Source organism: Hirundo rustica, chromosome 3 (genome assembly GCF_015227805.2).
Source record: "Hirundo rustica isolate bHirRus1 chromosome 3, bHirRus1.pri.v3, whole genome shotgun sequence".
Taxonomy (NCBI): Eukaryota; Metazoa; Chordata; class Aves; order Passeriformes; family Hirundinidae; genus Hirundo; species Hirundo rustica.
In genome coordinates, this window is record NC_053452.1 from 24,272,831 (window position 1) to 24,299,102 (window position 26,272).

General features: G+C 42.5%; 1 protein-coding gene across 3 annotated transcripts in view; it reads right to left on the minus strand.

Moving 5' to 3' along the window:
* HHAT (hedgehog acyltransferase) overlaps positions 1-25,352 on the minus strand; it is a 151,253-nt gene extending 125,901 nt beyond the window's left edge. For all 3 annotated transcript variants that reach the window (XR_005700262.1, XM_040060444.2, XM_040060445.2), the window contains exons 1-8: positions 25,241-25,352; positions 24,803-24,928; positions 23,418-23,485; positions 22,106-22,219; positions 21,305-21,499; positions 19,858-20,070; positions 17,071-17,242; positions 6,590-6,740 (exon numbers count right to left, since the gene is read on the minus strand). Coding sequence is in view for 2 of the 3 variants with exons in the window: in XM_040060444.2 (XP_039916378.1) it covers positions 6,590-6,740; positions 17,071-17,242; positions 19,858-20,070; positions 21,305-21,499; positions 22,106-22,219; positions 23,418-23,485; positions 24,803-24,896 (1,007 nt within the window). In the remaining variant the exon portion in view is untranslated. The remainder of the gene's footprint in view (positions 1-6,589; positions 6,741-17,070; positions 17,243-19,857; positions 20,071-21,304; positions 21,500-22,105; positions 22,220-23,417; positions 23,486-24,802; positions 24,929-25,240) is intronic.
* Between the last annotated feature and the right edge of the window lie 920 nt (positions 25,353-26,272).

Sequence of the window (26,272 nt, forward strand, 5' to 3'; positions counted from 1 at the left end):
GGGATTTCATTCTGACTACACAGATCTGCAGCACAGCTACAGTTGCTATTGTTACACACAATTATGTTTGTGTTAACTTGTGCCAAACATTGGCTATCTGGGAATTTAAGGAAGCAAGCTTTCAAAGTCAAGCACTGACAGAAACTCCACTTCTGATATTATTTAAATTTCCTTAATGGTGTTTCAAAAAGCCTTTCAGCCTCCTTCTTGTTTTGATATGCTTAACAAGCTAATTTCCAAGATTATTTATTCCACTACTAAAAATCAGAAGCCCCAGAAAGTATGTGCCAAACTGTTCAAGACCATAAGAAGCACAGATGAAAATGCACTTAAGTAATTAATTTACCTCTACAGGTCAGGAAATCCATTTTCCTTTCTTAAATATCTATTTCCATCCTCACCATAAACTAATAGGCAACTGAACAATACTATCAAGAGTTTAAGCCAGAAATAAAAGATGGTAAGTTTTTGCAGGCTATTCATCATTCCAGAATTACTGCATGTGGTCACAGTGATCTCTTGTGCTCACACTCACACATAACATGAGTGTCAGACTAGTCTTTTCCCAGAAAGTCCAAACCAAAGGGAAAAAAACCCTGGCAACATCCTTTTTGAAAGACATATAAAGAATTGTTTCCAGAAGGAGAAAAGTTTCACAATCAACAGTACAAGTAGGCAAAAACTACCAGGACAAGGAAGAAACAAAGGCAAATAAATTTACATTTTTATCTGTAGATCTGTTTTCTATGGCATCATTAGAGCCAAGAATATGATAAGTCCACAACAGACTATAATCCATGATTTGAAGTAATACACTGAGACCTTGCACAAAGATCACTTTTTTCATGTCAGGCAAATAATCTTTAGCAGTAACAAGGCCAGTAAATTAAACAGCAGACAATTTCTTGCAAATCATAACCCAAATGTCAGTTCGGGATGTCACTAAAACATCACTGGCATAAATGTAACTTTTCATATTGAAGTGTGTGTGTCTGTTCATGAAAAATACAGCCCTCCTAGTCCACCCCCTAGGCATGCAAGAAAATTGGGGGTTGCTTCATGTCAGACTCTTGTCTGTCAAGAATCATGGTGTTAAATACGAAGTAGAATCTAGAATTTAAAGCACGGTAGTTGAAAACAATCTGATCTTTATCACTGCATTTTTTTATTTTCCTCTGGCAGCATTCTTCAACTTTACTTTCTTTATTCTAGATTAAATACTGTTTACACTGAAATCTATGTTTCATATGCTACTTCTACCTGCCTTCTTGAAAAGCCTCTACTCATGCTGAGAATAACCTGCATTAAAATAACCTGCATGCATCAAGTTTTAGCCCAATTCACCCCCAACACACTTGTCTCCAAACTATTTTGGGATATTTGAGAATGACAAGATTTCAAAGAGGAAAGACAAAGAAGTCATGGAATCACAGAATTGTTTGAGTTGTAAAGGACCTTTTAAGAAAATCTAGTTTCAATGCCGTTGACATGTGTAGAGACAACTCTCACTAGACCAGGTTGATCAGGACTCCATCCAACCTGGCCTTGAACACTTCCAGGGACAGAGCATCCACAGCTTTTCTGGAAAACATACCCCAACGCCTCACCACCATCTGACTAAAGCAGTGATGTTTAGAATCTAGTCTAAACCTCTCCTCTTTCACTTTAGGAACCTTTCCCTTGTCTATCAATATCTGCCTGCACCATAAAGGTCTCTCTCCCTCTTTTTATAAGCCCCGTCTAGGTACTGGAAGGCTACAATGAGGTTTCTCTGGAGCCTTCACTTCTCCAGGCTGAACCCAGCTCTCTCAAACCATCTGCATAAGCAAAGTGCTCCAGCCCTCTGCACATCATCAAGGTATTTTGCTTCCGCACATTTCAAATCAGTCTATGACCAGAAATAACTGGGGGATTTATGTCATGCTGTTCCAATGGCATGGCAAAACATATCTAACTAATGTATCCAACATATTTGTTGCACAGTCACATTCCATAACAGTATTAAAAAAAAAAAAAAAAAAAAAAAAAAAACCCCACCACCCACCAAAAATGGAAGCATGATTATTTTTCCATGAACAGCAGCTGAGCTAACTGTTGTCCTAATTTACAAATTCACAAGTTCCTCTGTGGAATACATTGCCAAGATAATTTACCAATATGTCAAAATTGATATAAGATTTAGTTATGTACTATCTTTTGTTTCTGCAGTTTCCAAACCGTTACTCCTCCACGAGGATATTTTTTTCCATATTGAAGTTTCAGTAGTAGCACAACTTCTTCTAGTTGCACTACACAATTCATGCACCACCTGAGAAGTTGTGTGGCAAGCATCAGCCTTGACTAATTCTTTAAAAGCACAAGTGTCCGACAACATAGATTCTCTCCCGCAATTCACTACCTTGATTTTAACCTTGGTAACAAAAATTGAGTTTTAATTTCTAATGGCTTAAGGTAAAGCAGACATTAAAAATTAAGATTGTGTGCCACTAAACTGCTATTGTCTCAGGAAATCAGGAGCTCAGAGACTCCTTTTCACAGCTATAATAAAGCTTTTGAATAGCAGTGTATTTATCACACATTTATTAGCTATGCAGCTGCATATTTAGCAAGGTAATGATATCCTGTTAAAATGAAACCAGAGTAATACATTCAACACCTGCATTTGTCTTGAGATAGCAAACAAGATATGGGTAATTTTTTGACTCTAGAGATTGTTCTGATAAAGTGTGAATTTGGGAGAACCTATCTTAGGCTTGATAGCTTTTTTAATTAAAGTCTTTTTTTTTTAGGTTTGAATGGACACGATTTGGTTTATTGTTCAGTACCATAAATAGAGAGGCAGACTACTTGATTTGGTTTTTTAACACCTGCTTTGCTTTTCAGCTCTAGAGAAACTTTAGACAACTTTAGACACACTGTGGTATCTTTTTTACCTTCCTGTCTGAAAGCTTTTCCACGTGCTGAATCACAGTGAATTTTGTCAGCATGCACTGACTAGAAGTGACACTGGTCTGGACAGATCAGATCAAAAGCTTTGTTGTTATGCTCAAAGGACACCAGGTGGTGGTGTAAGGCTCCTTAGTAGTATATTTGCATTCTTTCCATTGTGACATTCATGTCGTCTCTCTCTCCAGGCTATCCTCTCTCCTTCAAAATGTGCACTGCTAAAAGCTTTGAGACAAAAAGAGTAACACTGGGCCTTGGAAAATCCAGCCAACATTTCTGACAGTATTCCCAAGTGGATACCAGCACGAAGGGGAAGAGTAAGCCAAGCATACATGAGTACTTTTTTCTGAGCAGCGTCCCTAATGCTAGACAGAAGGTAAGAGTGGTGCAACTCCAAGTCATCTGGATCATTCCAGTCCACTCCACTTCCCAACCTGGCCCCAAGAAGTCTTTAATAAGCTTTACCATTTAATGAAAAAAGTCTGGTACAAATCTCACTCTACCAGCTAACACTAAACATGGCATTATTAATATTTAAATTTATTAATAATGATAAAATTGATGACAGAGTTATCAGGAACGTTCCTGTTAAAGTCTTGTATTCACAAACTATCAAAATGCATTTAGAACTTTAGAGAAACACAGTGTCATGGTTAATAATGCTTCACAACATGAGCCATTTACTTTCCCCTTTTTTCACTAGTTTTATGCTAAACACATAATTTGCAGACTTTCTGTCCTGTTCAGTCATACAGTTCAGAAACAAAGGCTATTCCTACTTCTAACACAACATTCCTATACAAGATACCGATGCACCACATTAGACTGCAAAGCCTCTGGGTAGTGTTTGAAGAGTTTAACTGTGTAAAGACATCATAATTCAGGGTATTCACAAAGCTTCTTAGATAATTGAGAATGACCCATAACACGGCAGCTACAGAAAAATCTACTACTAAAGAGCTTTGAGAGCAAAAAATTAAGTCAGGTATATATTAACTGACCTTTTTTTTCAACATTCAAAGCAAACAAATTCAATCTGTGAAACAATGTTATTACTTCTGGCAATGAACGCTTGATATAAATTAAATAATTGGGCAAAAGATAAATATCAGCACCTGACACTTTTTCCTTCCATAAAGAAAAGTTCTCTACTCGGATATTAGTTTAAATTTTTGTACAAGAGTTATTAATATTTTAAGGAATGCCCAAATCTTTTACTGTGATATACCACACACATTTGCAGGTACAGAGCACTTTTCATGGCCTGTTACAACAACCTGGCACAGCAGTGTCATTAGGGTTTGTGCTGAAGTTCACTTTCTCTTGGCACCTCCAGTGCAATACACAGATTCCCTGGAATAAGAACTGACAAAGGGGAAAAACTGCTGCTGTTTGCAACTCTGCCTACAAGGGCCAGCAGGCCGAGAGGTGCTGTTCTCATGAGAGTGCCTGGTAAAAATGACAGATTTCTATAGTAACTCTGTGGGTCATAAGTTCAGTGCAAACTCTGAAATAGCATTTAAACGAAAGCAGTTGTTAGTGGCTCAAACAATTTTTAATAATACATCTGTTCTCTGCACTCTTTTCCTGCTCCATTTCTTTGAATACTTCAGATCTGTACTTGCCAACTACTACAAGCTATAAAGCCTTCTTGTGACAACTAGTTTCAAGCTGAAAACAAAATTAAAATCTCATCCAATAAAACTCTGATAAGAGCAGGGCCAATGTTTTTATGACTAAAATTAAAAGCTTTATTCATATTGTAAATCAGTCAGAGACAAGATGCACTGTTCTGACAGGCTCTGCACTAACACAACAGGAGAGAAGCCTCTGCACTAGAAGACTGACAAGTCTAAATCATCAGGGGAATGTTTTTAGAAGTCTGGGGCACAGAATCCTACAAGCCTGATGGAATATTAGTGCAGAGGAAAACAAGGGAGGAGAGAATTCAAGTGAATCCACTCTTACGTTGAAGGTAAACATTAAACAGAATCCACCTGGGAGACAGTTTTCAGTAAAAATATTTCAGTGAACACTCATTTAAAGTAAACATAAAATACAAAATTCATAGGTTTTTGAAGAAATATTGTGCTGAAACTCCCTTAAAAGAAAAGCAGATCAAAAAACTCATCCTACTTTATAAACACGTACCATTTTCATAGCACTTTTAACAAGTTCAAGACTTCCTCTACCTTATGGCTCTACATGTTAAAATATTATAACTACTGCTTTCCTATTGTGATTAATCAAGCATTTATTTTCAATCTCTGGAAGAATTTCAAGCTGAAATGTGGGGTTTAGACCCAGAATGAAAAGAAAAAAACCCAAAACATTTAATAGATAACTGGAAAAAAAAATGCTATATTAACTAGGTAGGCTGAGTCACAGAATCATTAGGCTGGAAGTGACCTCCAAGATCATCAAGTCCAACCCAACCCTAACCTCAACTAAACCATGTCACCAAGTGTCACACCTAGTCTTTTCTTAAACACATCCAGAGATGGTGAACCCACCACCTCCCCAGGGAGACCATTCCAATATTTTATTACCCTTTCTGTAAAAAACCTTTCCCAAATATCCAGCTTATGTTTCCCTCAGCACACCTTAAGACCTGTCCTCTTGTTCTGTCAGTTGCTGCCTGGAGAAAGAGACCAACCCCCAGCTGTCTACAACCACCCTTCAGGAAGTTCTAGAGAGTGATAAGGTCACGTCTGAGTTTTCTCTTCTCCAGGCTAAACACCCCCAGCTCCCTCAGTCATTCCTCACAGGGTTTGTGCTCCAAGCCCCTCACTGGCCTTGTTGCCTCCTCTGGACACACTCAAGCATCTCAATATCCTTCCTAAACTGAGGGGCCCAGAACTGGACACAGCACTCGAGGTGTGACCTCACCAGTGCTGAGTACAGGGGAAGAATGACCTCCCTGCTCCTGCTGGCCACACCATTCCTGATCCAGGCCAGGATGCCATTGGCCCTCTTGGCCACCTGGGCACACTGCTGGCTCATGTTCAGCTGCTGGCACCAGCACCCCCAGGTCCCTTTCCTCCTGGGCACTATCCAGCCAGCCACACCTTCCCCAGCCTATAACGCTGCAGGGGGTTACTGTGGCCAAAGCGCGGGACTCGGCACTTGGACTTCATCCTATTGGACTCTGCTCATTTGTCCAACTGTTCCAGGTCTTTCTGCAGGGCCCTTCTCCCTTCCCACAGATTGACACGCGCCCCCAGCTTAGTGTCATCCTCAAATTTACTAATGAAAGACTCAATACCCTCATCCATGTCATCAGTAAAAATATTGAACAGAACTGGCCCCAGCACAGACCCCTGAGGGACCCCACTGGTGACTGGCCCCAGCTGGATGCAGCACTGTTCACCACCACTCTCTGGGCCCAGCCATCCAGCCAGTCTAACTCTAGTAATTAAAAGGATGAAAATGCTGAAATGGGTACCGGCCCTTATCCCTCCACAGTGTGAAAAAAGTAACCATCAAGTTGAAGTCCATTTCAAAAGCACTAAAGATAAATAATGAGGGTGAGAGAAAAAGCACAAGGACAGGAAAGCAAACATGTATGTGAGCATGAACACACATGCTCTTACTGAGGGCCATGTATCGGTAATAAACTGCCGGAAAAGCAACAATGACTAACCTCCACATTTTAGTGAAACTGTGCATCAGGCTCACACAGCAAGGAAGAGCTGGAGGTTTGAGTCCATCCATTTGAAGGAGGAGGCCAGGAACACCGTACAGAACCAGATATTTCACATAAAAGAAAAGCACTTGAGCTAAAGCCAGGCCACCTAAAAGAAAAAAACAAAAACAAAACATACCTTAAACAAGTCCTGAAACATTTTAAAAACCTGTTAATACTGATTACCTCCAAATAGCAATTATTCCAAGAACTAAAGCAAGCACCATTGCTTGATGGGATATCCATTTGTCTCTGCAAGAGACACAGCACACAAGCCCATGCATTTATGACATTAGGCACATGTACAAAATGGTACCATCATTCCAGCATGAAGGCACAAAAATGCATCTTTAGTTCCACTCTCAAAAATCTCTGGACTGTGGGTGTTGACTGCTACAAAATAAAAAACAACTGACTTCTGTTGAGCTAAAAATCGGAACATACCAATATAAGCAATGAACATTTACCACAGGGACAGTAAATTTATCTTTGCAAAAAAACCCAACCAATCACTCTACACTTGTTGCTCCAGAATAGCCATAGACAATGGTTATAGCCACATGTTATCCTGGCATCCTCACAAACATTCCATGCCCCGCCCCCAGAAAATACTCCCTACAAGATCCCCTTCTGCTACATCCAAGGCATAGAAAACTGGAACTCCACTTGGCATAATGCTTAAAGCATATTTCAGTTTTTACACCCACAAAGATCTCCTTAAGGTCCTGTAGCTGCCTTATTTCCAAAGGAGAAATACTGTCAGTGTGCTTGCTGACAACCTCAGGTTTGACACAAACTCCAGCATCTTACGCAGATCAGAGATGAAAATCATGTATATTCTCATTACTAATATTCATGCAAGTAACAACCTTAGAAGGCATTCTGTTGAACAAAGCGGTATTGACCAATAAGCAAAAAAAATACAAGAATAAGCAGAGGCCAACACCTTTACAGAAACAGCTGAAGTCATTCCTGAAGGACCCAATGACTTTGGTGAACTTCTCCATCTGACAGTTGACATATGGAAAATCTTACCACAAAGAAGGGAAACTAAAATTACACTTCAATAAGAGAAAAAATTATAAAATGCAATTGCCACATCTCCTATTCCAGTGCTCTGCTTTTGCTCAGTTATATTACCTAACTTGACTGAAAGATTTCAGACATTCAATACAATTTTAAAGCCTTCCAGCAGACTTTCCTTGGAGACAGTTTTTAATCTGACTGCAGCAGTGCAACTTCATGAACATTTAAGTAACTTGTGGTTTTTTTAGGAGCGGGGGAACATCCCTACTGCATTCTGCTGACTAATGAGTATACTATGGATAACAACTGAAAGCTAAGCATTAAAAAATCATCCACTGAATTCACCGGATTACTAGGTTGGAAGTGACCTTCAAGATCATCAAGTCCAACCCATGTCCTAACACCTCAACTAAACCATGGCATCAAGTGCCACATTCAGTCTTTTTGTAAACACATCCAGGGATGATGACTCCACCACCTCCCTGGGCAGGCCATTCCAGTACTTTGTCACTCTTTCCATAAAAAACTTTTTCCTAACATCCAACCTATGGCACACCTTAAGACCTGTCCTCTTGTTCTGTCAGTTGCTGCCTGGAGAAAGAGACCAACCCCCAGCTGTCTACAACCACCCTTCAGGAAGTTCTAGAGAGTGATAAGGTCACCTCTGAGTCTCCTTTTCTCCAGGCTCCCCAGCTCCCTCAGTCATTCCTCACAGGGTTTGTGCTCCAAGCCCCTCACTGGCCTTGTTGCCTCCTCTGGATGCACTCAAGTGTCTCAACGTCCTTCCTAAACTGAGAGACCCAGAACTGGACACAGAACTCAATAGGTGACTTCACCAGTACCAGGTACAGGGGAAGAATGACCTCCCTGCTCCTGCTGGCCACACCATTCCTGATCCAGGCCAGGATGCCATTGGCCCTCTTGGCCATCAGGGCACACTGCTGGCTCATGTTCAGCTGCTGTCACCAGCACCCCCAGGTCCCTTTCCTCCTGGCACTGTCCAGCCACACCATTCCCAGCCTATAACGCTGCAGGGGGTTATTGTGGCCAAAGTGCAGGACTCGGCACTTGGATTTACTAAACTTCATCCTATTGGATTCCGTCCATCCATCCAATTGTTCCAGGTCTTTCTGCAGAGCCCTTCTCTCTTCCCACAGATCGACACACATTCCCAGCTTAGTACCATCCTCAAATTTACTAATGAAAGACTCAATACCCTCATCCATGTCATCAGTAAAAATATTGAACAGAACTGGCCCCAGCACAGATCCCTGATTACTGTATAATAACCTAGAGTGAAATTCTGGCACTAATAATGTAAAATGCAAAATTCCTGCTGACCTACACATGGCCAGTATTTTGCTACAACAATCCAACATTCTTAGTTTTGGTATCTGTCCTAGGGTGACTGTGTATCCCCCAATCGTCTATTGGGTGCAAAGGGGAGGGAAGCAACATTTGTTTTTCCCCAGGAAAACTCTGCTCCTTGGAGTGACCTTGAAGTGGGGGAGTGTGAATACTGCAAGATGAAAGAAGCTCTGTTTTTTCCCCGGCAGTTAGTTAGTTTAGTGCTAGCGTAGTTAGACGCTGTAGAATAGCTGAAGTTTTTTCTCTTTTTTTTTTTTCTTTTTTCCCTCTTTTCTTTTCCTTCTTTTTTTCTTTTTTGCCCTCTCCTCGGAACTGTTCCAACCTCTCCGGACTAAGGACCTGGGGAAGCACCGGGGGCCTCCACAGGGGACCCACCCCACTAAGACCAGCCCTGCACATCTCCTTTTCTCCCAACGTCAGCGGAGACGGAGCGGTGGAGCACAGTGACGACCCTCAAGGAGACTTTCTTTAAGTTTGTTATCCCTCCGTGAGCGGCACGAAGCTCTTGTCATCGGGTATTGTGCTGGGAGTGCTTTGCCTGTTCAATAAACAGGTTTTTTCCACTTCTCTCTGAGGAAGTCTTTTCCCAAACCGGTTGGGGGAAGGGATGGGGGGCCCCGTGGGAGGGTTTCTCCCAAAATCTGCCTGAAACCACCAAAATATCATAATCCATGCCTACAATAAGAAACAGTTGTGCCACCCAAGATAAAAATTGATGTTAGAACAAAATACTGAGACATGAAGCTTATGTTGTTTTACTTCAGGGAAGCAGGCATCGAGTGTTCAATAACATTTTTCCCCAGAGGAAAACAAACAATCAGAAGCACAATTTGGATACTAGCCAATTAGCTCCACATTAGATTACTGCTAAATCATCTGTACAGCCAAATTTCTGCTTTAATTCCCTTCTCATTCAGTGTCTCATTTCTTTTCTGACAAATTTCATTGGAGAGCTGAACACTGACACCCACACAAACCAATTATGAAGATCACAGCTGCTTGTGCAGTAGTAAAATTCAAAATCCTTTGGCTGTGCTTGATGGAAAGGTTTAGAAACAGGCTTCCACTCTGAGACCCAAAAAATCAATACATTTGATTTTAAATGAATGAAATTTTAAATGATGAAAGACTGAGTTCACGGATACAAAGTCATAATATGCAAGTTGTGGAAAAAAGGCACTTTCACCATCTCGAACGACACACATCTAGGTTGTCATTACTGTAACTAACAGGCAGCTCAGTAACACTGGCATCTTAAACACAGACATCACAGGCACACCTGGCACACAGGAGCTTCTCTGTGAGTGGCAATTCTAGGACTCACAAAAACAGTAACACAAAGGCCCCTGTCAAAACACACAGCTCAAGTTCTCATTGGTCTTGAACTCATGACAGCAGTAAGAGAGTTCTGGCAACACTGGGAGAATTAAGGGCAAGATTCACAGCCCCACAATAGCTGGGCTGAACTGGCAACAGGCACAGGCTTTAAATCTTCCTGCATACCTGAGACGTTGCAGCTTTGTTGCATTTGCTCCATTTTAGCACAAAGCAGCCAGAAGCACTCTGCTTCACCTGATTTAGAAGCATGAAATTAACAATCAAATTCATTAACAACATCACGTAATTTCTTCCCTAATGTTTGACATAATAATTCCTCCACACACATGAGCATTATTTTAAATTGGAAACAAGCCATATCAAATGCATATCATAACACACCTAAGATGAAAAGGTACTGCAAAGATTCTATCTTTTCTCCAGAATAAATTAATTCAAAGACACAAAGTCCAGGTTTTTGTTAGTTTTTTTTTAAACAGAATGTGTTAAGGGATAAAATATCAAGTTAAAGAACCCAATCTTAATTGCATGCATTCCAACAGTCAAGCTGTTTCAAATCCCAAACTAAAGCAACTTACTTTTATAGAAGCTGGTATTTTCAATTTATCATCTTCCAATCCTTAAAAAATTCTAAGCTTTCCTATGCTTTAAAAATGTATTTATAGACCTTCAAATATTTTTCTTAACCTTAAGTTTACTAAGTTTCATAGAGCTTTGTAACAAAGATCATGACAAATTAGAATATTCACAAGACTTAATTTTAGTCTACATATTCTCAGAATTCTGACTGGCATTTTTTGACAGAAGTTAACAAACAGAATATTTTCATAAGCAAGCAGCAAAACATTTGCATCCAGGTACTACAAATCACACTTGACATTTTTCTGCCCTTAAGCCATCACCAAAAGTCATGGTCAACTGCAACTTAGAAGGCAATTTTATTATGAGCACAACATCACAACTTTACCCTTTTTGCAGCTACATTGACCCTATGGCATTAGTGATGGTAGATGCTTTTTTCTGTCAAGTATCACGACAGGTTCCACTAGAAAACAGAAATAAATATGCAGTCACATTTCAAAAGGTTTACTGACACATGGCAGAAGTCTAATAGGACACAGACATTTATAACAGCTCAGAATTTTGGGGCCATATCATCAAGTTCAAAATATCCCAGCCTTCCAGCAGCACACAAGAAGCAAGAAACATCCTTCTGTGGCTGGAGTAGTGGCAGGAAAGTACCACAACCTTTGTCCTGGAGGCTAAGTGCTTATTTTTGGAGAAAGCTGAATGGGCATAATGGTCCCAAAGTAAAATTACTTCAACAAGACTAAACAGAGCTGTCAAGGGACTCTCAGTCAAGGCACAGACAGGTCTTCCAAGTTAAAGTAAAACAGAGGGCTTTTCAAGCACACACAGACTTGGTCTAGTGGAAGGAACGCCCATGGTAAAGGGGGTGGAATTAGATAATCTTTAAGGTGGTCCCTTCCAACCCAAACCATTATATGAAAGCATCATCTGTAAGCATTATGTTCAATAGTAAATACTGCAGGAAAAGGCTCTCTAAATAAACCAAGAGAGTTTCCACATTGAACTGTTTTTTTACTGGGATATGAGTTAATTTTCTTCACAGTGGCCAGTTTGAGACCGTGTTTCGGACTTGTGCTGAAAACAGAATTGATGAAAGCGCAGAGGTGTTTTTGTTATTACAGGGTTTAGAGTGTCAAGGTCTTTTCTGCTTCTCACCCCCCACCGGTGAGAAGGCTGAGGGTGCAAAGGAGCTTGGAGGAGACACTGCCAGGACAACTGACCTCAACTGACCCCAGGGGTATCCCATACCATATGCTCATGCTTAGCATATAAAGCTGGAGGAACAAGAAAGAGGAGATGTTCAGAATGATAGTATTTGTCTTCCTAAGTAACCATTGTACATGAAGGAGTCCAGCTTTCCCAGGGCAGAGACGTGGGGCATTAATTCCTTGTTTTGCTTTGCAGGCAGCTTTTTGTTTATCTATTAAACTGTCTTTATCTCAATCCATAAATTCTCAGTTTTATTCTTCCAATTATTTTCCCACCTCTCCAAGAAAAGAAAAGGAGTGGGCAGCTGTGTGGAGTTCAGTTTCTAGATAGGATTAGGCCACAACATGCATGAGTAAAAAGAAAAGCAGTCATAGAAGTAGGTTAATTGCCAATATGATCTTGAAATTTAGCCTACAGGAAAGATTAGAAAAAGAAAAACTACACACATGAACACTTATTTCTACAAAACAGGAAACAATATTTTAGAAAAAAGATCTAAGTTTTCTGATTCGTGTTTGTATTTCCAGTTTTCAAAACAGACCTCAAGATGTCAAATATTTAATCAATTTCTCTTTATCATTATCTTCCAGGATGAAAAAAATCTCAGACTCCTCTTATTTCATTACTGCTTAGATGAACAGATACCCTGATTTCAATAGCAAAAAGCTGCATGCTTCTGAAAATGAACTCAGAAATCTATTTCCTATCTGTGGGCTTATCAGAAAAAACTGCAAACACATCAAAACCAGCACCCTACATCCAATTTACACAGACTACTCTGTGGGTCTCACTGTCAAAGAAGAACATACATAACATTTCTTCTTCTAACAAATTAAAACATGGGATCAGCAACGACAGCTTAAACCACGTGGCTCCACCTTGGAACAGATCATATTCTAGACTGACTTCCATGCCAGTCATACGAAAATACCCTTTTGAAGTAGTAGAGAGCCTAGTTAATAATTAAAACAGTGATAGCTAATTGACACTACCTTGTGCATGCTTCACTAGAACAAAAGGACCGCACGTGGTTAGGATCAATACGTTAAAGCCACAGAGAACTCGCAACATTCTATCGTGTGTGTACATCTCAGGTGTATACCTACACATCACACACCTCTGACAAAGCACTGACAGATTCCTAGTAAAGTATATTTTCACAACTACAGGATCTATTAAGATCTAGATTAATACACTGCAACAATTATATTCCACAAGATAGTTCAGAAAGACATTTCTGTCTTTCACCATTCCCTGCACCTTGCCAGATGGACGTGAAGCTCTGCTCAGAGGAGCAGAGATAAGTAGATGGTGCTGAATCACCAGGATAAATGTGAAGCCTCATCAGGGAAATTCAGGCAGTGGTTCTTCCAACATCTGCATTTTCAAAATCAGACTTAACACACAAATGACCTAGCAACACACATTTCAGTTTCTATACAATAGAACATACCTCAGCAGAGTGAATTTTACCACTGATAGTCTACATTGTCATAGCAAAGAAAAAAACCCACTTGTTTCAATTTAAGCTCTTTCAACCAATGCTATTAAGCTCCCCATTACCATGTCAGTGAATTTGTCATTCAGCTGCAGAAGCTTGAAGAACAGACATTGAAAAGATCACCAATCTACCTGTGTTTTACTTATTTCTTTTCTCTTGCTTCATTACATACCATATCCAAAAATTACTCTTTAGAACAGATGAACCTCTGATTTTGCAGAGTATAGCTATTTTTCTGGTATGCTGCAATTCTTCAGAATATTGGATTACTGGAATTCATAGTGTTTTTTATTCTTGGTGCCTGCAAATCTACATTTTACAGTGTAAAGTGTAAAGGCAGACAACTGTTCCTAATTAACGTTAAAACTGAGAAGAATGAACTAGCATGGCTTCCACTGACGTGGAATATTGGTCATCCTGCTGTGTCATGAATTCTGGAAGCATCCAAGTCTTTCAGCCAGTCTGACTGATGCTACCAGAACGAGACGCAGCACAAACACAAAACCATGGAATTGCTATAAACACTGCATTTGATAGTCATCATTAAAAACACACAAATGCCCTGATATTGCTCAGTATGTCAATAGCTAACTATCCACAGACACAAACATTTGTGAACAGAGACACAATGGTTTGTGAATTATGGAAAATGCTCACATTCTCCAAACAATGGTTTCCTGGGACCAATAAATAACAGTTCTGTGATTGCACAGCTGACATCTTTAAATTAATTCTGTGTTCAGACATTAACATCCCTCCCACAAATTGAAGGCCCATACATATATAGCAAACAGGCACAGAGTTGGGTACAGCCCCATCATATTCCTCATTCTGTTCTGGATGTGGGACCTAATATTTGGTTACTGAAAAGCTATATTGCACAGCTTGGTATGTTGCTACTTCTAGAAACTGATTTGCCTCTGATTCCATCTGCACAAGAGAAAATACTTCTCTTACTGCTGGGTAACATTCTCACAGGTACTATTTTTTTTTTTAATTTTATACCCGTGTGCCCTTAGCAATGTTAGTTTGGGTCACTTTAGCATTTCTGCTTTACATGGCCATAAATGGCACTGTTATACATTAGCATTTTTAACAAGCATTGTAACTAAGTCAAGGTTTAGTTTGAGGGTATTTTTTTTATTTCATTGTTGTCTCACCTTACTGGAACACCACACAGTGATACAGAACACACTGTAGTTTCACAGTCATGGAGACTAACATTGTCCTTAGGTGCTGAGAGCAAAATCTCTTAACAGTGTTGTCTTGCCTGCATTGCTGGCCATTTGCTGCTCATGGTTCAAAGTTATCCCAGGGAAAAAAAATGCAGTAGCAGACACAAGCTTCCTAATTAGAGGTGACTGCAGAACAACCTCACAGCCCTTCCCCTAAGTTTACCAGGCTATTAGGGCAGCCAGGCATCACAGTGTAAATGGATGTTCCATGCTGTTTCGAAGCTGCTGTCAAACAGGAAACCCAAAATGAACAAACCCCATCAGTGCAGAAAGGCTTACATACCATGGATAATCCTCCTGAGTCAACAGCAAGCTGCTTCCTTGGTCTTAAGGCTCAGCTGTCTGATGAAATTAGCTCCAATATCACAGCATGCAAAGTAACAGAGGGGAGCATTTGGCTCTGTACAGGAACTGGTGTAGAAGCGTGGTAAGATCCATAAGGGTCTGGTAAGACTTAATAGTAAGTTACTACCAGTACCCATACTCATATATTGGTAGCTCCCTAAAGCAAGTCATAACAGTGGCCTATCACTGATTTGAGTCTAGGAAACCTATATAACCATTGTGATAAAACCTAAAGAGAAAACATTAAGTGACCAACTTCTAGCTCAAAATCTCATTTACGGCCTATTTTAAACACCTGCCTACATTACTACAAAAACAATGCTCAGTGAGAGTAGGGTTGCATTTTGAGTACATCCTTCCTAAAGGGAGGGACTCCACAGGCAGCTTGTTAAAATACAATCACGTAATTTGAAATAAGGCACCTTTACAGTCCAAACTTGCTCCAACAATGGCTTTCATCTCCTGTTGCTTTGAGGCATTTTCACCTTTTCTAACCCTCTGCTCAAAATGCATTTTAATTCTTAGGATAACACACTTTATTTCATCAAATAAATATACAGACAACTTAGCTGTTTTCTATAAAGTAACTCTCTCCCCATCCTATAAAACCAACATTGGTAGTCTTGAAGGGAGGGAGGAATCCACCAGTAGCACCACAGCTAAAATATTTTATCACTAATTCTGGAGCCTTCCCTACATTATCAAGTGGCTAGCCTTTTGTAACACATACAAGCACTAGGAGCTAACAGATTTAACTCATCAATGAATTGACATTTAGAACAGAAAATGAAAACTCACAACCCCCTTTCTAAGCCGTGACTGAGTGAGGAGTAGAACAAACAGCAAACCTCTCCCTTTGTTGCCCTCCATCTGCCCTTGCCCTTTTTAGATGTAAGAATTATATACTAAACATGCATCAAGTGTGTATGTATGCACAGAGGGGTACACAGAGAGTGCACACATTGCCCTCTGCTGACCAGAGCCCAATGCAGTCCAACAGTGTTCAACACACACACACGTGGTGACACAGGTGAGCTTCAGGGAGTGCTGGACAGGGCAGCACCAGCGCGTGCGTCAATCCCTGGTGTAAGAGACACCTCCTGCAAGTCAGGAATCACCAAGGCTTTTTCAGAACCCAGGTTTAAGGTCTGGGGTTTCTTTGCTTTTTTCCTTCTCACCGGGTGATACAGCTGGGAAGTGGGGGCAGGAATCAAATCAACCACATATGCCAGTTGCTTACAACCATCATCTAAAGCTTTTGCTGATTTATGCTGCATTTGTCAGCCTCACAGCTGGGCATTTTAATGCAATACCAGGGAGCTGCAGAGAGGGTAGAAGTGGGGGAAGCCAAGCAGGAAAACAGAACTGACTACTACTTTCAGGTTACCTTATTTGCAAGTCCTTCCCTCTATTATTTTCACAAGTTTTGTCCTTTTCAATGTGAATGCGAACTAGAAACATCAATCAGAGGAGATAAAAATAATTCTTAACATCTCCCCTCCTCCATCTCCACACTAAATAAACTCCTTCTAAGCATCCACTTCTATGCCTTGAGGGGAAGAACCACTTTAGACCAAAGTTTAGAGACATAGTCTAGACTGGAAAAAGTACAGAGTATCTTTAAATATAGGAAGCAGCTCAGTAAGTTCAACTAAGCTTATGGAGAATCTACACGTTATATAAAGAGTCTGTAAACCACCTTTCTGACTGTGGCTGGCTGTAATGCACTACATTTAAGTACCTACAGATGGACATAAAAGAGATGCAGACTGGGGTTCTTGAAGTGGGGGAAGAAGAAAGTTTTCTGCTGTTGTTTCTATACTCACCCAAGGCCCAGTAAGATGCAGATTCCAAAGGCAGAGCACTACTGTAGAGAGCATGGATATACATGAGGTGAATCATCAGCTCAGCCAGGCACCACCAAAAGAAAATACGAATTATGCCCACAATTAAGATGCTGAGATTGGTCTTCACACTGAACGCTTCTTGTCTTCTCATCTAAAGAAGAAATCCAAAGAGGTTACCTGACACAAAACTGACTGCTTTACTCAAAATACTCATCCTGGGAACTTTTGACTACACCATTTGGAAATTCCTGACACACTCTGGAGGGAGACTGGTCTCTCCATTCTCAATCTCAGTAAGCAGCAGAAGCCAACAAGAAGCCAAATGTGAATGCACATTGTACCAAACTGTTCTAAAAAACTGTTGTTAACCTGAACAGAATCCAGACATGAGGCTTTAGTTCCTGCAACTTGACCTCTGGAGATAATATAAAAAGATTAAATAAACTACAGCTATGAAGAAGAAGGCTTTCCAAGCAGCAGCCCTTCCAAACACAGGAACAATGACTGCTTACTCTTAAAATATCTCCAGCTTCTACCAACTGCAGAGAATCGATTACTTGAGGACAGTTCTTAATTCTTCTCCCATAGCATTGCCAAAGTCAGCAAGACCTACAGAATGTGCTGAGAAAATGGAAGTGCAAGTTAAATATCAGATAAGGCAAAGTTTGCAGTTGACAGGCTTCTCAAGAAGCTCCAAACTCTTACCTTGCTAACGACAGTAAAAACATTGGTATATTATTATTGTACCACCTTTCCACAATAAAAGAGAATAGAATCAAAAACAAGAAACATAGGATTGCCTAAAAATTCAGTCATGCGTTATACACCTAATTATTGTGTGCAGCATTTCCTTCTCTAGTCTCTAACCGGCCACCAAAAAATGTACATACAAGAGAAGTTACCAACTTCCCAAGCAGAGTACAGTTAACATGCATGCTCATTTGGAGGGTTCCTTGGTATCAGCTATATGAAAGCTTGGAGACTACAACTTTATCACAGCGATTTGCACAACAGGACTTCAAAGCCATGTCTAGAACTGCTATGCCTTGTTTCAAGCCAGGAATTCAACAAGGCCAGTGACAAAGTGTCAGTGTCACATTTTTGCCTGGAAGTGGATGCCTATTACCAGAACCTGTGTTACACTATTTGGGCCATACAGCAGCTCACTGTCTCCAACTCCAGAATTTCTGCTTCCCAGTGTGCTCAGCAGGAATTCTGATCCCAGTCTCAGCTTCAGTTAAGGGGTGCTGAGAGTGGTCTCTTCCAGCAGCATCAATAAAGACTCTTTGTATTGTGCATTTTGAATCAACTGCTGGGCACTGCATCCCTTGAAACCCTTTTCTGACCTCATCTACCAAGGTAATACCCTCTGCTCAGGTAAGAGCTCTGACAACACCCTTCAGCAAACACCAATAAGAAACACATTAAGGTTGTTCAGTTTGTTCCATCTTCTTCATGGCTTTAACCACACATGCCTGTAAATATTTAAGGAGAACATTCTGCAAATACAGGCATCTCACTATCAATCTTCCTTTTTCTTCTTACACCAAGAACACATACACGCTCTTTGCATAGTTCTTTGCTGAGCCATATCAGGTGAGCTATCAATTTTCAACGCAAGGCCACCCTGATTTTTCCTATCAGTTATCCCCAAGCTGTTTCCAACTTGGCATCCCATAGGTCATCTGAAACAGTCCTCGGAAAGAAAGCACAACTGTCCCTCTCCTGGGGTACAAGGATTTAGGTGGAATTTAACACACTTCAGAAGCTACAAAACAACAACTAGTAAAAAATATTACCTCAGTTTCTAGGCAAGTCTATGCAGACTTTTCCCACAATATCCAGCCCGAGATAACAACATTCAACCTTGCATCTTCCAAAGCAAATGGAAACAAATGAGCATAGGACTTTTCACTCAAGGATCTACCAGAATCTAGTTTCACTTCCATAAAGTATGTGCTTTGGCTTCAATGGAAAACTCCCAAATATAAACAGAAGCAAGCAATCCCTAGGCTTCTATGCATAAACTGAAAAAGCAGTTTTATGTTTTGAAATTTTCACTAATCCTTTGACACAATAATTTTAACTACAGACATAACAGGTTGTGATACCATTTCTTACTCAAGTATGTAAGAAAATATGGAAAGCAATAAGGATGAAAACATGGACTTTTACCATCATGTAAAAAGCAGGCTTGTAAAGAAGCCTGCAAAGGATAAGAAAAGCATTCAATGAAGTTAGTCTTATATTTTAAACAAGCTGCTCCGCTGAAGCAAAGTGCTTCCAGTAAATCATCAGCTGTTTTCACATCAATGTGAGGAAAAATTGGAGTTTTCAGGAATTCCCAACACAATCTATCACCTTTCTGTGACTCTGAAATATGTTTCAGAGTTAATAGCCAGATTATGCTGAAAACATTAGCTTTATTTCACCTGATGAAGAAGAAAGCAAAAAGCCAGTCCAGCAGCTGCATGCTAAAACTATGAATACTCGCGAAATGTAACAAAGCATGCCACCGGCTCCCTGGTTGAAGGGATGAATCTAATGTGAATAGATTATGTGAAAGAATATCATGTGAAGAAGAACTTGGGGAGACGGGTTTGTCTTAAAAGTTGATATCTAGGGCATTACAAAATTCTTCATGATACGCTCAAAATTGTCACTTTCCTATAGTATTATTTGTTGATTTTATAATAATGTGGTATTTGTTGATTTTATAATTATGTGGAAGACAGCTTTAGGCACCCAAACAGCAACCACTGTTACCTGCTTACTAAATTCATCAAAATTCACAAGGGGTCCATTGTGGAATGTAGGATAGTAAAAGACATATGCCAGCATCCAGGGGAACGAGTGGGATGACTTCTGGGCAGGTGCATGCCAGCAGTACTCCAGGCTGAAGCTAGTGCAGAAGAGGCAGCGGACAGACACAGTGAAGAGCAGCAGATAATACTCATTTTCTGTCTCATACCACTTTCTCTGCAAAACAAAACAAAGCCAGATCACAATGGTGCAATGCTGTGTTTTCTCTAGGGCAAGACAGCAATGTCTACTCACATCTCAGCTTTCGGGGTCAGCAGCAGAGGGAAGAAACTAAAGAATAAAGAATAGTATCAGGAATGAGAATCTAAAGTGAACAGCACTAAACACATGAACAACAAGCACTGGCTTTTGATGGAGAAAAGACCTCCAGAGCTACTGCAGCCAGCATAAAGAGACAACAGCTTGATTTCAGAAACATGTTAGCTTTGAAGAACTACGACAGCAGGAGAGCTCTTCTTACAGAAATGAAACATTATCTACTTCAGATTTAGTCCAGTACTACAATATTCAAACCAGTTGGCAACACAATTGATCGCCAAGGGACTACTAGGGCTGAAGCTAGATGTAAAGAGAATCAGTAGCTCCTGAGAAAACTTAAGGCTGGAAAAAATGTTACCGAGGATTTATTGAGGGTTTGACACTTGGTATCACACTTGTTGCCAACAACAAAAACCTATCATCACAAAATATGTGAGGACGTCAGTAAATGTAGCTTGGCTGACTGACAACTTGTATTGCAGTGGGCCCCCTTCTCATCAGAGCAAATCACAAAACTGACCACACCACATGAAGAGATTCTACACACTCATTCCCCCTCCCCCTGAACATCAGGGCAACAACTGTTATAACAAATGTCCAGTTTTTCCCGTTGATCCAATAAAATTTCCTCACAACTGGTCAGCAGTTTTTCCATATCTGTACTGCCCAGAAAAAGCCGCTAGATGAAAAGCAAAACTGAGCTTGGTTACAGCTAATTGATGCAAGTAACTCAGCTGGCACAAATCCAAGTGTTGCAGACAGTCTCCCACCCTGCAGAAGTCACAGTGACCACTAAATTCAGGCAGGATCAACTGAGTAACTTCAAACTTAAACTGGCACATTAGAGTGCCAGTGAGATGTGTTTAAAAGAGCACGAGTGAAGTATTATCGTATTCCAACTCTACTGAACATCACTTACACATTAAGGGACATACTTTTATCCCAATGCACTGGCCACCATGATAGAGAAATGTGACTTCTGTAACTGGAGAAGCTCCAGCAGGAGAAACTGCAGTGCAACTGCTTAAGACTTCTTAAACCAACCCCTGCCTATATCAACTGAAGGGACAGTATGCTGCCATAGAGATAGATGCCATTACAGACAAGCACCACCTACTTGTTCTCACATTACCTTGGTTTCTTCCACAGCTGGTATGCGTAAAGTGGACAGAAGGGTAAGGGAGCACAACCACGTCAGGAGTGACTGCTGGAACTGAGCCACAGCAAAGGAAATAGCTGCATGTAACAAAATGACAGCAAAGCCCTTGATTCCTAGTAACAACCAGCAGGCAGTCATTCCATAAGCCATCAAGCACCATGGTTTATACTGTCAGGAAAAAAAAAAAAAAAAAAGTTAACAATCTTCAGTTTAATTATTTCTAAAGAAAAAAGGCACTCAATACTTGTGCTGCCTACACAGGCTCTGCAGGAGAGACAAACAGTCAACAAGGTGAGGAACACACATGAAAAAAACCACAGAAACCCAACCATATCCCCAAAAGTGAAAGGGAAGGTGTTTCTGTAGTTGTAGTAGCATCATGTGAAAACCAGGGCCTCCCTAATTTGAAGGACAGCATAACTTCTTCCTATCCTTCCTCAAACTAGCAGGTGTGACACACACAGATCACTTTCCACAATCATGTAATAATTTAGCGATCATGCCAAAATCCAAGCATCCATCACTTTACATACTTTCCTCATAAAGGAACAACTGTGCCCTTCTTATGTGTACAAGACAAACAATGCTGTTTAATGGCTTCCAACAAGGCAGAGGCTTTTAGAGGTCAGAGGCTGAAGTCTCCAAACATTAAGGCAACCAACCCCCCCACAGAATGAGATTTACTACTCTCAGTGACCTCACTGCAAAACTTCCCACGTCCACAGTAACCAAACCCATCAGAAACTCCCTATTGTGAAGAAAATCTCTACATACCTTCTCCACCAAGAGCCTAGACATTTGTGATACCAGCAGGTGACCAGCCAGAAGCCACAGTATACGTTCCCTTCCCCATTCAATCCAGTAGCTCCACTCAAAGTCCATGGGGTCCTGTGGCATGGAGGGAACTGGTCACTATGTGTATCTGGCCATAAGGGACAAAGGAATACCTCTGTGATGCACCAGCTGTGTGGTACCCAACAGAATTCCCACATCTCAGGAACACCATTTCAGCAATCCAGTTGGATCACTTACAGCAGTGAACTCAGATAGCACCATTTTCACTTCCAATGGGGCAAAGTTCAGGAAAACAGAGCTTTAGATGGTGTTGTGCCTCCTCAGCCTCACACTGGTGCTGAAGCTGAGCAACTTCAGCTCTCCTGGAGGATTCAGAGAGCAACCCTGCTCTGCCTTAGAAAACCTAGAACTTCAGTGGAAAGGTGCTTTGCTGGAAGAAAAGTTTAACTCCCCATTTCAGCAAAGCCTAGTTGCAATCAGATGGAGTTAGATCAGCTGGAGTTACCTGTGGCAGGAAATTTTATTTAAATTAGGTAAGAGGGATAAGCCAGTGTCCAATACAGAGCCCCACTAAAAGTTCATCTCAACTGCCTTAAAGCTTTCTAGAAAGCACATATCAAGGGTCCATTACCAGCAGTGATGGCAGGCCTAAACACTAAAATGCTTCCACAGACATACATTCCCGCTTTTGTGTAAGCAATCCTCAAGATTAGTTGCATTGTTTGCTTTTGGCCTCAAAACCTTTTGAAGAAATGCAAACAAGGTGAGATAGGGATGTGGTTTTTTTGGTTTGGGGTAGAGGACTGTCAGTTTTCTTACTAGTTTGGGGGTTTGGGGTTTTTTTGTAATATCAACTATGTTTCTTTTAGACCTTACACTTCAAAATCTGTTTTCCTCCATGCTGTAGTACAGGCCAACCAAGAGAAAAAAACATGTTCATTGACATTATGCATTATTCAAAGCACCAGTAACAAGAATAAGGGGGAAAAGGCTGCAGGAAGTGTCAAGGTTGATCAGAGTTTTAAGGCCAAACAGTAAAATAGAAGGTTATCAAGAGATGTAGCAAAGGATAAATATTTAAGCCAGCGATCAAGAAAATGAACAAAACTTCGGTTATAATTCTTAGATCCGGACACACCCAGCCAATCATCAGAAACATCAGACTAAAATTAACTATAAATATCCAAATCTGCAGATTACCATAAACTCCTAAATCTAAATTAGGAGCTTGGACGCACAGAGGGCATGGAGACATAAATATTGCCACAAAACAAGCTGTCACCTCTCCTACCTTTTTTAGCCCCCGAAAGAGAGTCCCTGGGTCCAGCCCAAACCTTCTGTCCATTGCAGCTTCATACTCTGCAGGGAAGAGCAAACCCTTGATAAGGACACAGCAGTCAGAGCAGGAAGAGGCAGGGGGGGAGTTCCCTGCTGCTCAAGAGCAACACACTCCCATGTGGTCTCCACCAGTGAGGATACCCACATCCAGGGAAGGGCAAGTCACCACATCACTGCTCACTAGGTGGGGGGCCCAACTGTGCCACAGCTCTGCCCCATAGTAATGGCAAAACACTTTCCCAGAAGCAGTGCTCTGATTCCCACTGGCAATGGAGACAGTAGCAGCAACCCACTTTTTACCATGCAAGACCTGCACTAATCCTCACTCGCCACTTTGCAGAACTGCCTGGTTTCTCCCCCCAGAGCAGAAGGGGGACACAGACCAGAAAGTGGCCAGTACAGCCACAACAGGGAAAAGCTGCCTCTAGAGCCCATTGCCACCACATGTTGCCGCTCCTGCAGAAGACTTGCTGTATGCACAGCTCTGTACCCATGTACACAGCACTCCTTCCACTGCTCTGCAAATGCCTTTCTGACACTTCTGTTCTTCCCTTGAGCGCTTTCAAGAGCCAGGTAGAGTCAGTAATGTAGAACCTTGCTGATTACAGCCTAAGAAGATGCAACACATATTCCCTGTGAAGCCTCTCTAGCATATTTTTATAATACAGCCTTTATTTCCATTTAAATACCAACGTGGTGTAACACAGCTTCTTTTCATCTACAAATTGCATTTAATTCGTTTAAAATCCCACCCTTGCCCTGCAATACATAGCTCCACAGCTCCAAACCAAGCTACCACAGCAGCTACCAAGAAGTTACACAAGGCAGAGATAGATGTTTGGAAACAAACTGACCACAAAGCTCTACAGGCAACCCAACCATTGCTCTCAGTCCTGGACTCAGCATCAGAGCCCCAGGCAGGGAACACCAATTTGCTCTTGTTTCAGACTCTGGCACGTACCATCAGAAGGCACAGCTGCTTCTGAACCACACACCTGCAAGGAGCTGGTGGTTACTAGCCAGGAAAAACAAGACAATTCAAACTCAACTTTCCTGAATCTTCCCTATCTGAGTTTCAGAGGTCTCCTTCATCCTTTCCCTGACAGCCACGCCATGAGCCTTCCTAGCACTCAAAGGCAAAAAAGCCCTGGGACAGAGCTCACTGTCCAGGTGGCATCTGCCTACTGCTTCCTCGCATAGAGCAGGTTGGGACCTGGGAAGAACACAGGGGCTCCTCACACAGGAACAAAGTAGAAACCAACCACAGCGGAGAACTCCCACCAAACAGCCCCGGCAGCCACGGGCGGGAAGCTGTGCACGCCCACGTCGCACACTTACTTCGAGACACTTGGTGCGCTTCGTAGAAAGCGTAGAGGTGGGAGCCCACGGTCAGGAGCCCGTAGAGGCACAGTTCCCAGGCCGGCAGCAGCATCGGCACAGGAGCTGCTCCCGCCGGCCGCCTCCCTGCAGGGAAAGAGAGGACGGCAGCGGTTTCTGGGCGGAGGGCAGGCAGGCACCGAGCAGCGGGACACCCGGCACGGGCACCGCGGCTCCAGGACCCCGTGTCTCCGCGTTCGGGCTCAGAGGCAGCCCCGCTCCGCCCGCAGCTACCGGGAGGGCGGGCGAGCCGTGCCCGGCCGCAGAGGCCCCGGGTCCAAGGGCTCAGCACGGCCCACGGCTGCCGGGACCCTCAGGACAGAACCGGGGTCGGATCCCGGCTGCCGTCGCCGAGCCGGGACGGACGGGAGGGGAGGGGAGACGCCGCTGCCCTCTTACCTCAAGAGGGCTGCGCCGCCGGGAGAGGAAGGAGCGGCAGCCGCGGCCTCAGGCGGGCCAACCGGAGGCTCCACACCCGCAGACGAATGGGCGGCCCCGCGCCCGGCCGCTCCCGCCGCTCCGCCACACGGGCGACCCCGCGCCCCGTCCCGCCCGGCCCCTTACGGGCGGCGGCCGCCCCTGGAGGGAGGGCGAGGGCGGGAGCGGGGCGGAGCGGCCGGCCCTGCGCGCCCGGGGCCCAACGCTGGGCGGCGCTGCAGCCCGCTCGCCTACGGGTGTGCATAGACAGCTACAGGGCGGGCGTGCATGTGCAGGGTGTGCTACACCTACAGGGCGGGCGTGCATCTACAGGGTGTGCTACACCTACTGGGTGTGCGTGCATGTGCCGGGTGTGCTGCACCTACTGGGTGTGCATACACAGCTACTGGGTGTGCGTGCATGTGCAGGGTGTGCTACACCTACTGGGAGTGCATACACAGCTACAGGGTGTGCGTGCATGTGCAGGGTGTGCGTACATCTACAGGGTGTGCATAGACAGCTACAGGGTGTGCGTGCATGTGCAGGGTGTGTGTACTCCTACAGGGTGTGCATAGACAGCTACAGGGTGTGCGTGCATGTGCAGGGTGTGCATACACAGCTACAGGGTGTACATACACAGCTACAGGGTGTGCGTGCATGTGCAGGGTGTGCATACAGCTGCAGGGTGTGCATACAGCTACAGGGTGTGCATAGACAGCTACAGGGTATGCATGCATGTGCAAGGTGTGCGTACTCCTACAGGGTGTGCATACATTTACAGGTTGTGCATACCTCTACAGGGTGTTCATACACACCTACAGGTTGTGCATACACACACGGGGTGCACGTGCACTTACAGGGTGCACATACACATGCAGGATGTGCATACACAGCTACAGGGTGTGTATACACCTACATAGTGCACACACACAGGGTTTACACACACCTACAGGCTAAACACACACCTACAGCCTGCACACACCACTGCACGGTCCACAACAGCCTTTCACAGCC